This window comes from Pipistrellus kuhlii, unplaced genomic scaffold (assembly GCF_014108245.1).
Source record: "Pipistrellus kuhlii isolate mPipKuh1 unplaced genomic scaffold, mPipKuh1.p scaffold_m20_p_1, whole genome shotgun sequence".
Taxonomy (NCBI): Eukaryota; Metazoa; Chordata; class Mammalia; order Chiroptera; family Vespertilionidae; genus Pipistrellus; species Pipistrellus kuhlii.
The window spans coordinates 148,228,705-148,240,887 of NW_023425404.1; the positions used below are offsets into that span (position 1 = coordinate 148,228,705).

Sequence of the window (12,183 nt, forward strand, 5' to 3'; positions counted from 1 at the left end):
GAACTATGACCTCCTGGTTCATAGGTGGATGCTCAACCACTGAGCCACCCCACCAGGCTCTCTTATCTTTATCTCTTGACTTTCTTTGTTGTTTTTTTTTTTTACTCTATTTGCTATGAGAGCTCTTTAGTTTTACAATCTATCCCTTCCTTGGAGGTTTTTATTTGTGACATTGTAATTTAAATTATAAGTTTTTTTTTTTATTGTTTTTTTTTAATGGATTTTCTTCTCTTAGCTATCTGAGGTTTTGTTTTTCTTTTCAGATTTTATTTACTCTCCCTACATATTCTTTTTTTGTTTTGTTGTTTTAAGGTTGCCCTTTTTTGTTAATTTTTCTGTCTGTTATGTTGGAATATGTCCTCACATATCTCATCCTTGGCCATCTGTTCCTGTACAAGAATGGATAGAAAGCTGCTGGGTAGCTTTGTAATTGTGAGTGGAGCTTGCAACTCTGGACATTAGCCCAGGGTGATCTTGCTGGGCCATTTTGTTGACCATCTTTCCCTGGCTAGACAGAGTCCCCAGAAAAGAATATCTAGTCTTACCTAAACCGTATATGTCTGACTCTGAACTTGTTGGAAGCCAAGTAGGGGAAAGGTATGAGGGCCTTCAGCATTCAGCATTCAGTACCTGAGTTTCAGTTCTTTGTCTCCAAGAGCCCATAGGTGTGCCTGGTGTGGTATCATCATCCCCCCACCCCACCCCCACCCCAGGCCCAATCTAAACACTGCTCTTACTCTGCATTGAGTAAACCTACAGTCTAGTGCCCACTTTGTAGTGGGGATCTGGGATCCAGGTGGGTTTTTTTTGTTTGTTTGTTTGTTTTTTAACTTATTTATTCATTCTCAGTGACAGTCTATAAGAATCACATGTTTTTTAAAATTAAATATATTGGGTGATACTAGTCAAGGGTGTCATATAGTTTGCAAGTGTACATTTCTATGATACAGGATTTGTATATTGCATTGTGTGCCTAGCTGCTCTTAAAAGTATTTTCCCAACCCTTTAGTGTACAGTTTCCACTATCTCTGCTTTCAGAGGCCCCTAGTGCTACCAGTTCCTGAGCCTCTTGGTTCTATTGTAGTTTAGTTGCTTGTTTTGCATTTACTTTAAAATGTAGAATTTACTAAATCAATTACCACTAACTTTTGTGCTATTTTAGTATCCAAGATGTTGCTGTCATCTTTCCTATTCTCTTTGTCCTTATGGGTTTACAATTTTAAAAAATACTTTCACAACCATTTTAGTTGTATGACTTACTCTGCTAAAGCTGCCATAATAAAATGCAATAGACCAGTGGCTTAAACAACAGAAAACATATTTTTTTTTTTTACTGTTCTGGAGGCTGAAAGTCAAAGATCACAGCTTCAGCATGATTGGTTTCTGGTGAAATCTCTCTTCCTGGCTTGCAGATGGCACATACTCAATGTAATCTCACCAGGAGGAGAGAAGAGAGAGCTCTGGCCACTTTTCTTTTTAAGGACATTAATCCCATCACGAGGGACCCACCCTCATGGCCTCACCTAAAGCTAATTGCCTACCAAAGGTGCCATCACCCAATACCAATACATTAGGAGTTAGGGCTTCAACATACGAAGTCCAGGAGGGGCATATTTCAGGCCATAGGAGGGGGGTTTCAGGAGAGAGAAGAGATAAATCTTTGTGCTCGATCTTTCATCATTCACTGGAGCCCATTATGAAGTTTTGGAGCAGTAGCCATTAAATATTTTTAGACTGAGGACAAAATCCCTTATTCAGAAGCATTACATTATATGGATTGACATATGAGTTTTAAAGTGAGGCAGTTTTAGTTATATTTGCAGTCCTTGAAGCAAATTCAATGAAAGATAGTAAGGTAGTTTCAGGTAACTTTCCTGCCCGTCTTCTCCCTTCTTCTCCCCAAGTTGGATTGCATCCTTTGTTATCTGTCCTGATTTCAGTTATCCCTGTACAAGTAAGAAGTTGGTCTTAAACTTAAGATTTATGTGCATTTTATACCTATTTAGCTACTATAAATAAGGGAATTTCTCTGTCATTAATTGACTCCTGTCGTTGCATTTTCTTTCTTGAACAATATTTATTCCTAGATTAGAAAAAAATTTCCCAAAACTTAATTTTCTTGCTTCTCTATTGCTGTCTTTGTATATACCTAATCAGCATGTTTGTATAAATTTTTTTTCTATATTAGAGATTTGTTTTCCTAAATTGCTTTATGATTTTATTTCCATAGGGCAATTTTTGAGAAATAATGAAAGTTATCGTAAGTAAAGTAGCTATGTACAGTAATACTATACAAATGTTTTTAAACTTTACATTTTGAAGTAATTATAGGATAACAGGAAGTTATAGACATAGTACATAGAGCCCCCTGTGCCCTTCATCCTCCTTTCTCCACTGATGACATCTTATTTCCCAGCTATTTTAAAAAAATATATATTTTATTGATTTTGTACAGAGAGGAAGGGAGAGAGATAGAGAGTTAGAAACATCGATGAGAGAGAGTCATCGATCAGCTGCCTCTTGCATACCCCCTACTGGGGATATGCCCGCAACCAAGGTACATGCCCTTGACCGGAATCGAACCCAGGACCCTTCAGTCCCCAAGCCGATGCTCTATCCATTGAGCCAAACCGGTCTCGGCAATTTCCCAGCTATTTTTAAGATATATTTTTTCTTATTATGTACTTCCATGTAATTTTTAGTTTTAAACTTTTGAAATTTACTAACTTCAGAATATAGTGAGATTCAGTTAAATTTGTGTAAATTTTACCTGAATAAGAAAAACCTTTCTTAATCACCCTATTTCAAATAGATATTTTCTCATCTATCCCACACCAGTTAATATACTTGTATTTGTAATCACCTTAAATACTTCCTTTATAGCTTTATGGTCATTTAAAGCATCTTGTTTATCTATTTCTTTAATTATATTGTCTGTTGTATTCATTTCTGTATCACTTAGAACAACGATTTTCAACCTTTTTCATCTCATGGAACACAAAGTAATTTTTACAATTTTTTGGCACACCAAAAAATTTATCACAATTTTTGCCAATCTGACAAATAATAAAGCATAATTTTTATTCATTCACATTGGACAGCTATGTATTGGCTGATGTCATTTTTTTTTTTAATTTGACAATCTAAGGGAAAAGAGGTCAGTGCCCCTGCCTAAATAGTCAGATATTGCATGCTTTAAAAATACTTGAGGCACACTTGTTAGAAATTGCTGACCTAGAACAGTGGTCGGCAAACTGTGGCTCGTGAGCCACATGCGACTCTTTGGTGCCTTGAGTGTGGCTCTTCCACAAAATACCACATGCAGGCGCGCAAGTACAGTGCGATTGAAACTTCATGGCACATGCTCAGAAGTCAATTTTTGGCTCTCAAAAGAAATTTCAATCGTTGTACTATTGATATTTGGCTCTGTTGACTAATGAGTTTGCCGACCATTGACCTAGAAGAATGCTTGTCACAGATTAGGTGCTCATTATATGTTTACTGACTTTGACATAGGTTTCTTCCCACACTTCTCTCTCTCTCTCTCTGTCTCTCTCTGTCTCTCTCTGTCTCTCTCTGTCTCTCTCTCTCTGTCTCTCTCTCTCTCTCTCTCTTTTTTTTTTTTTTTACTACTTTGAGAATTGGAACAGTTTTAGAAAAGCCAGCCTTACTGATGTTTAAGAAAGAAAGGCATAATTTTGGAATGTCTCCTCAGTCTGCCTTAATGAACCCTAACTTTGGGAATCCTGGTTCCTTTAGTTTTAGTCTTGAACATTGGAAGTTTCTTCTGGTCAGTGCTGTTATTAGAAATACTTTCATGGAGATTTTTTTAAATCTTTTGTACTGAAATAATTCTGTACTTTCAAGATCTAAGTGCATCCTGAATCATCTTACTCTTTTTACCCCATCTATATTTTCTGATTGATCGAATAATTTTTATTGTGATAAAAGACACATAACTATATCTGCCCTCTTAATAAATTTTTAAGTGTACAGTTCCCTATAAAGCCCAGTGTTGTATAGTAGATCTCCAGAACTTTTTCATCCTGTATAACTGTAACTTTATACCCATCAATCAGCAACTCCTCATTTCCTTTTCCTCCCAGCTCTTGGCAATCACCATTCTGCTTTCTGCTTCTATGAATTTGACTACTTTTGATACCTCTTATTTAACATAACCTTTTATTTTACAGGAAATTATCATTGACAGTAATTATTTTGGTCAGTATGCATATAATTTTTCTCCAAAAAACCCCAACAACAACAGGTGTAATGAGCCCTCTATTATTTTTATGAAAAATAGCTATATTTGTCATATTATTTTTCCAGGACTCCTCCGAATTTGGTGTGCAATACTGGTTATTTTGTTTGTTATCTACCTAGTACTTACATATCAAGTCTCTATCAGATTTTCTTTGACATGGATTATAGATATCTCAGTAGGAACCATGCTTATCTGCAATTTAAATCTATCAGAGTTAATAAGAATGGAAATGTTTTGGTAATATCAATATATAAAACATTATACATGGACTGATTTCTAATATACAAGGAACCTTCACAGTTCTAGTTGTCTGTCTCTTTTAATTCTTTCGTTATTGTTGACTCTCTGTGGCTTTTGTTAAAAAATATGTAATGACTCTCAATTAATTAGAGAAAATACATAATTTTGTGGCTGTATTGTTTACAAGCTGTAGCCTAAGCTATTTTCCTCACCTTGTATAGTTAAGTTCCAACATGCAGTCTGCTTAATTTTAATTCTAAGGCAATATAATCAGTTTTCATCATTAAAGCAGAAAATTCTCACCTGTGAAAAAAAAATAGCTTTAGTTTGTGAATAATGACTTTGATGCATGTCAGATGCCACTGTTAAACCCAGTGGTGCAACCTGAAATGGGCAGCAGCCAAGTGGTGGAGAAACCCAGTGATGCCGACTACAGTTGGCATCAATGCAGCAGCTTGTGTAAATGTAGTGAATCCCCAGTTAGACAACCCAGCCTTTTTCTTCAAACAGAAAATCATTGTGCCACGCTGTCCTCCGTGGATTTCAAAGCCACAACACCTTCAGGTAATTTTATTCCCAAGGTGTGATTATGTATCATCAAATGAAAAGAAGCATGGAAGTCATGAATTCTAATACTGTTTTTCTGACTAACTTATGAAAGGTTTTATTTATTTATTTATTTATTTATTTATTATTATTTTTTTTTGGGGGGGGGGTGGTCAGGAGGCAGATGGGAAGGGTTGTTGAGGGTTTGGTTTCTTCTTTACTGAAACAAGTATAATAATACTGTTGGCATGTCTCACATTGTCATTCTGAAGCATAAGTTTGAAAATGGCTACACTTTAAATGGACTTTGGAAAAAAAGGACTTTGCAAAGGAAAAATTGTATTGCATTTATTATTAACAAGTTTTGTTCTGATTGTTCTGAATGCTAATTGAATTCACTTATATTCTCTCAATATAGACTAGGAACTTAAATTTGTTTTACAATTGTCTATCATTCTATTCATTATTTAATCTAATAATGAATTCTACTAACTTGATTTCTGTCTTTTTGAATTTAACGATATGTATTGGAATGCAGTGTGAAAGCTAAAGCTTGAATCAAATGATTGGCACCTTGCAATATGAGATAATGTTTTTTTTCATTAACTCTTACAACCTTGATTAAACCATCATTTAAATTTGTTTTTGTTACATATAAGTGAAATTAAAAGATTCCAATGCAATTTTTTTTTTAGTAGGAGTGTTTTTATTTCAAATGTTTTAAAGGTGTTTTGAATGGCAGTACTTAAAAGAGCAGGTGAAAATAAAATGTTTTCAAGTACTTTTGTTACATATAGACTTCTTTGTATAAGCATATAATTCAAAGCCAAAAAATACAATTTTACAATATTCCTGATGTAACATAGGTCTTCTTCACTTTATCAAAAAGGGTGCTTCAGTTGGTAAAGTTGTTAAAGGGATATTATTAATAATTATACTGTTTTGATCCTTTTCAAGGTTTTTCCCCCACAGGTATTACCTTATTTAATCAGTTCAGCAATCTATTGAACTGTTGTAATGGTTAATAACAAATAGAACATTGTGGGGATTTTTATTTTATTATTTGTCTTTTCTTATTTTAAAGAATACCTTTATGTTCATTGTCAACCCAAATAGAAGAAAGTATACATTCCTATAAATGCGATTAATCAAATAGAATTTTTTTAAGCCAAGAGTACATTTTTGATGTTTTGTATTTGTTTGTTTTTAATTTTTTAATTTATTTTAGAAGGAGAGGGATAGAAACATCAAAGAGAAACAACAATTGGCGGGGTCCATTGTAAGCTTGCAGGAAAAATTTGCAGGTCACCTTTTACCAATCATCTCAAACCATGATTGTTAATAAAGGTTTTTCGGTGGTACTGTTTTATTTTCTCCCTCTCTAATGAACCTTCACAATTTAATCAGCCTTAAACATTGCTTTCTCTCTATGACTCCCCTTTTCAAAACTTGTAGGAATTTCTCTTACTCCTAGTAAGTCCATACCTCCTAATTTTCATCACCGGTTGAACTCAGTGTGTCCTTCTTTAATCAACCTGGGTTGGTTTATCCATCCATTTGACAGATAATGATTGAAGCCCCATTTTGGGCAGTCACGTGCTTAGCACTGAGGACTCACAGTGAACAAGGTAGGCAAGGAGATTTCTCACCTTCTGTCTAGTCTTTAGAACGGGTGAGAGGTTGTAAATCAGTGAACATGTGAAAATAATAACTTTAACACTTTTGATATATTAAATAATAATAACCCAGTCATCTTTTGGCTTTCCTCTTTTCCAATTATTATTATTTTTAAATCACTATCTTTTGTCTCCCACAGTCTGGACTTGAATGTAAGTTCTGTCACTGGCTAGCAATGTGACTTTAGGCAAGTTACTTAACTTCTCCATTTCTTAATTTCTGTCATAAGGGGTATTATAATAGAAAGTAGCTCATATAGTTCTTGTAACAATTAAATGAGTTCAATCTACAAGTAGTTAACGTTCATCTTGTTTATCCATATGAAAATTGATGAACTCTCTGCTGATGAAATTAAGTATATGGTTAAGGATTTATCCATTTCTTCTTATCTCAAAAAAAAAAAAATCAGCTAAATTAACTTTCAAAGATTCTTGCAACATCACAGTTTTGTGAATGACTCTCCCCGTTTCTCTTTCCTTTTTTCAGCTGCTCAAGTCATCACTTATGTGTATTATGAAGGCAACTTCCTAATCTGTTCCCCCCAGAGGTCTCTGCCTTCCCAGTTTGTCATATACATTACTACTAAAGTTAATAGTTTTAGAATAATCCTTTTAGTACCTCACTTGTTCCAGAAACTATTTGCTCCCTCTTGCCTAAAGAGTCAAATAACAGCCCTTAGCTGTAAAAAGGCATCAGTTTCCTATCACTACTGTTGACTTTCTTCTAATCTAATTCTCAAAATATGCTCTTCTAGAATGTTAACCCAGTATTATTACATTTCTTTGTCTTGATCAGTACATGTTACGCTCTTTCCTCTAGCTAACACTTTTATTTCTGTTCCTAATTGCTAGGTTTCATTCCCACTGGCCCCCACTCTTTAGACCATGTGTGTCAAACACAAGGCCCGCGGGCCAAATCCGTCCCGCCAGGCCTTGCAATGTGGCCCGCACCGCGCTGTCATCACTGCACTCCGCTGCGTTTCCATCACAATGACAGTTTATGACTGTTCAGTAAACCATTCGGCCCGAGATTTAGGCTGGATTTTAGATTTTGGCCCCTTCTCTGATTGAGTTCGACACCCCTACTTTAGACAAACCTACGCAGGTTTCCCTGTTATCCAAAAGCAGAACTTGCCTATGAAACCTTTTGTAAGCTGAAATGGCATAATTTGAAGAAATACTTACCTTTAATTTATATGGAAAAATATTGGTCATTCCCAGATTTCAAAAATAACCTTTCAGATCATATCAAATCACACATAAAACCTAAAATAACACTAACATATCGTTAAAGCAGGAATGATAATGATAAATATACACCATGCTTTATATTCCCAACAATCCCCTCAAGCAGCAGAATTTCAATTTTATTCATTACTGGATGTTCCCTAAAAGAGACCACTTTGCTACTTGCACAACTAAGATTCTAGCTTCCAAGATTCTTTGCGCATGTTAAATAGTATGAATATTGGCTGCATGAAGTTCAACACACTTATAATGTATTTTCTCCCTCATGATCGAAATGCTTAATTGTGTCCAATTTTATGCTAAACTTACGAGCTCTCTTAGGCTTCTCCATTACCATAGACACATCTTGCTAATGGATGCCCAAAATAAATCAAGATAAAGTGCAGATGCTCACATAGATCAAAGCTGTGGGTTGGATGCTGGGATGTCATTCTCAGGGAAAGAGTTAGCAGGGTCACTCTCACTGTGCCTGGTGCACTGCCTCTAGAACAGCTCACTGCAATACAAGTGCTGAATTTTCACTTTTCACCTTTTTTTGTAAAAGTAAAAATCATTTTCTGATTTGTTGTAGTTAGCAAAAATAGAGACTAATGCAGGTCTTTGGTAAAAGTGAAGCAGCCCAGTGTGAACTTTGAAAAGTAGAGGATACCTATACTTGTTTTCCAGGCAGGCTTAATTCACCCTTTACCTCTTCCACGGCGGCTCATTCTGACTTGTGACATACCTTCCCCTAAAATAGGTAGGCTGACTTTTACATTTCCAAAGGATGACATACTATGTGTGCCATGAAAACATTCCTCTTTAATGTGTTTACATAGAGCATGTAATAATGCTGGTACAAAGTGCGTGCTTAGTAAGTGATCATTTCTTTGCAGGTTTTAAGGAAGAACCTCTTTATATGAGATTCTCCTCCTCCCCTCCACCTTATAACTTGCCTTTTCCTTTGCTTTTATAGAGGCTGCAAGTCGGGCTATCGTCCAGTTCCTAGAAATCAATCAGAGTGAAGAAGCCAGTAGAGGCTGGATGCTTCTGACAACAATTAACTTGTTAGCATCCTCTGGTCAGGTGAGTTCTTTGTTTTCATGTTTGATACGTCAACCTCTTTTTTTTTTTTTTATCCTCTCGGGATTTGTAAAATTAAACTTATTGTCATATCTGAATAAGCTTTTATGATAATGATGATATTCTTCTAGTTCTTATGATACATTATTTCATGCTTCTGACAACATCCAGATGAGGAGGTTTATGTTTTATGCATTTTACACATGAGGAAATGCCTAACTTGGAATAGTGGTTTTCATCTTTGTCACGTCAACACACACAGAGTGTCATACGGTTTCCACAGCACCCTGGGCAGGAAGGACCACTGTGGCTGGAGGTGACTAGCCCAGGAGCTCTGACTTCATCAGCCCAGCTCAGGAATTCTTTTACCCACATTAGGGAAACTCTGGCTTAGGTGAATCATTTAAGGTTCAGCTAAGGGCACTTAGCTAATTAGTGACCTGGAAAATACTTTTAAATTTTTCAAATTTTTAAGGAAAATATGAAAATAACTACCATTGCTGAAAATATATATATTCCCTTATCGCTTGATTTATTTTGGAGATTGGTTTTTCCCCTCTAAGTCAACTGTATCAGCATCTGTCGTGATATGTCTGCTCATTTGTACCTGATTTTAGGCCTGTGATATTTTGAGGATGAAGTAAATTTATTCAACTTTCTACAGTCCAGAGTCAGTACCTGTCAAAGTCAGTACCAACTCTGAGAATGACTCTTGTCTACATTACATTGGGCTTTTAAACACCTCACATTACTTAATAACACAAATGATGCTAGTTCTTAGTAATCATACCCTGAAACTAGTCAGTAGATCAGAGTAAGTAGCATTTGGACATTTTCCCTTTTGGAATGGATTGTTTCCTTTGTGTGTGTGTGTGTGTGTGTGTGTGTGTGTGTGTGTGTGTGTGTGTTTCAATCAGAAAAGGGATCAGACTAACTTGTCCTGGTTTACCTGGTACTTCTAAGCAGAGAAGCCTCGCTTCCCAAGAAACCCTTCAGTGGAGAAGTTTATTCCCCCTAAGTAACTTTCAGATAGCCCTAAAGTGGACTCAGGTGTCTGAGACCACACCAGATGACTATCAAAATACCAATTTTATTGGCTGTTGATGGTAGTTATAAATGCCTCTACATTACTGTACTGAAACTTGATTTGGTTTAGGATAAAAGGTAAAATAATGATTTTATTTGCCATATTTCTGTTTTATTCATATTTTCTATTGATGCTGTATTTTTCTTTCTCAGTTGTGACAGAAACTATGTCCTACCTAATACCTAGCACATAGTGTGATTAACTGAAACATGCAAAAATTGATAAATTGTCTTAAAAATATGAGAAAAGAATCAGGAGAGAAATCTGATCACTTTTCTAAAATTACAGAAGTTGCCAATTACCAGTTTGGATACCATCTTGTACTTTTAATCTGCCTTTTATAACATGAAAATGAAAGATATATTTCTGCTTAACAGAAAGAGAAAGCTACCAATAGTCCAGTTGGGAAAAGACATTTTAAAAACATTTGTGTTGTGTTTTAGACTTTTTTGTTTGTGTGCCATTTTCTGTTGGCAACAATGAAATGCAGAGATGACTAAAACATGATTCTGAATCAATATGTAGGTGACAAATGAAGTGGACGAAGCTAATGCAGTGGTGGATGTATGCAGTGCTATGAAAATAGAATTATGAGCCTTATACATCTTATAAGTGAGGATAGGAGGAAAGATGAGAAGTTAATGACAGTTTCAGACACAAAAAAGTATTTAAACTGAACGTTAGATGTATGGAGATACGAGACATCTGAAGTATAAGTTTAGGTAGGAAAGGAGGGAGGTTTTGAATATTAGAGGTAGGAAATGGTACTGGGTCTGTAAATATGCCGGATCTTGCAATGAAGATTCTTTAGGCTCCCTCTCTCCTCCATCTTGCTGCTGCATTAGTTCAGTCCCATCTCATAGGGTTTTCTGTATCTGTTTCCTAATAATTTACCTGGCCTTCCTGCTCTGTAATCTTACTTATGCTCTACATTTCCACCCACTTAATCTCTGAAATCTGGTTCTATTACTTCATTATTTGTAACACTTCATTGAGTCTCCAGTGCCTACAAAATAAAAATCAAACTGGAATGGGAGACTGTGCATAAGTCATTTAACATATACTGGTACAGTGTGGACCACTTAAGCTGAGGCAGGGTGTGTAAGTGATTCCTTCCCTTGTAAGGTAGGCATCAGGCAGTAATGGAATCTTCCTCATCCGGATATTGTGAGGAGTAGGTGAGATAATAGTTTAAAGTACTCAGCCTGTGCCTGTTAATAACAGTTTAATAAACACTTATTAAAAATTAGACATTATTATTGTGGCTTTTGAAGAGTCAGCAGTTTTGGATTCAGGTTCCTGAAACATATTGTACTGTGTGACCTAATCTTCTTTGTATCTTCCAAGTGATCTTTCCCCTCAGATTTTAATTCCTACACTTTTTATTCCATTCCTGGCAGTGTTGATGCTTCCCTTTTATTGTATATTAGCCAGTATGTCCTCCCACTGTGGCACTTAGGAGATAAATCAGTTACTGATGAGCCTACTTCTGCTGGTAGACCGGGGTCTTCTGAAGGTGAGGGGCACATGCCCATCCCCTAGCACAGTGCCTGACATACCCTAGGCCTTCAGTAAATGCTCACCTCCAGCATGGCTAACCTTTTTATTCAAAACTGCACCATGGAAAATTTTTGGTAATTATTATAGCATACTTCTTTAAAATACTGAAATGTTTACTGTGAGAAAGCCTGGAATTTCTTTCCCTAGAAATCCTTGAAAAGAATACAGAGATTGTATTTTGTGTGATGGCTATATTCTTCAAATGTTCTTCCAGCCCCCAGAATCTACAATAACAATAACATTACAGTGATAGTAAAGCAACTACTAATATATAATTTAGTACTTAAGATGTCTATGCATTTGTTATCTTACATAATCCTATTAATCCTAAGAAGTATGTACCATTTTAATCATTTTATAGGAGAGGAAAGTGAGGTCCAGCAAAATTAGGTTGCCAGATTCATAGTTAATTTCCTTTTTCTAAATACCAGAGCTTATATTATTTGAAACATACTACCCCTTAATAAAGAGCAAACTTACTTGATACTTTAATAATAACA

At 35.7% G+C, this 12,183-nt stretch overlaps 1 protein-coding gene across 12 annotated transcripts in view; it reads left to right on the top strand.

Annotated features, from left to right (window-relative positions):
* WDFY3 (WD repeat and FYVE domain containing 3) overlaps nt 1-12,183 on the top strand; it is a 242,839-nt gene that overhangs the window by 78,214 nt on the left and 152,442 nt on the right. For 9 of the 12 annotated variants that reach the window (XM_045571098.1, XM_045571089.1, XM_045571051.1 and 6 more), the window contains exons 7-8: nt 5,015-5,068; nt 8,930-9,039. In XM_045571098.1, coding sequence (XP_045427054.1) covers nt 5,015-5,068; nt 8,930-9,039 — 164 coding nt within the window. The remainder of the gene's footprint in view (nt 1-5,014; nt 5,069-8,929; nt 9,040-12,183) is intronic. The other 3 variants (XM_036411590.2, XM_036411597.2, XM_036411624.2) reach the window with 1 other exon arrangement.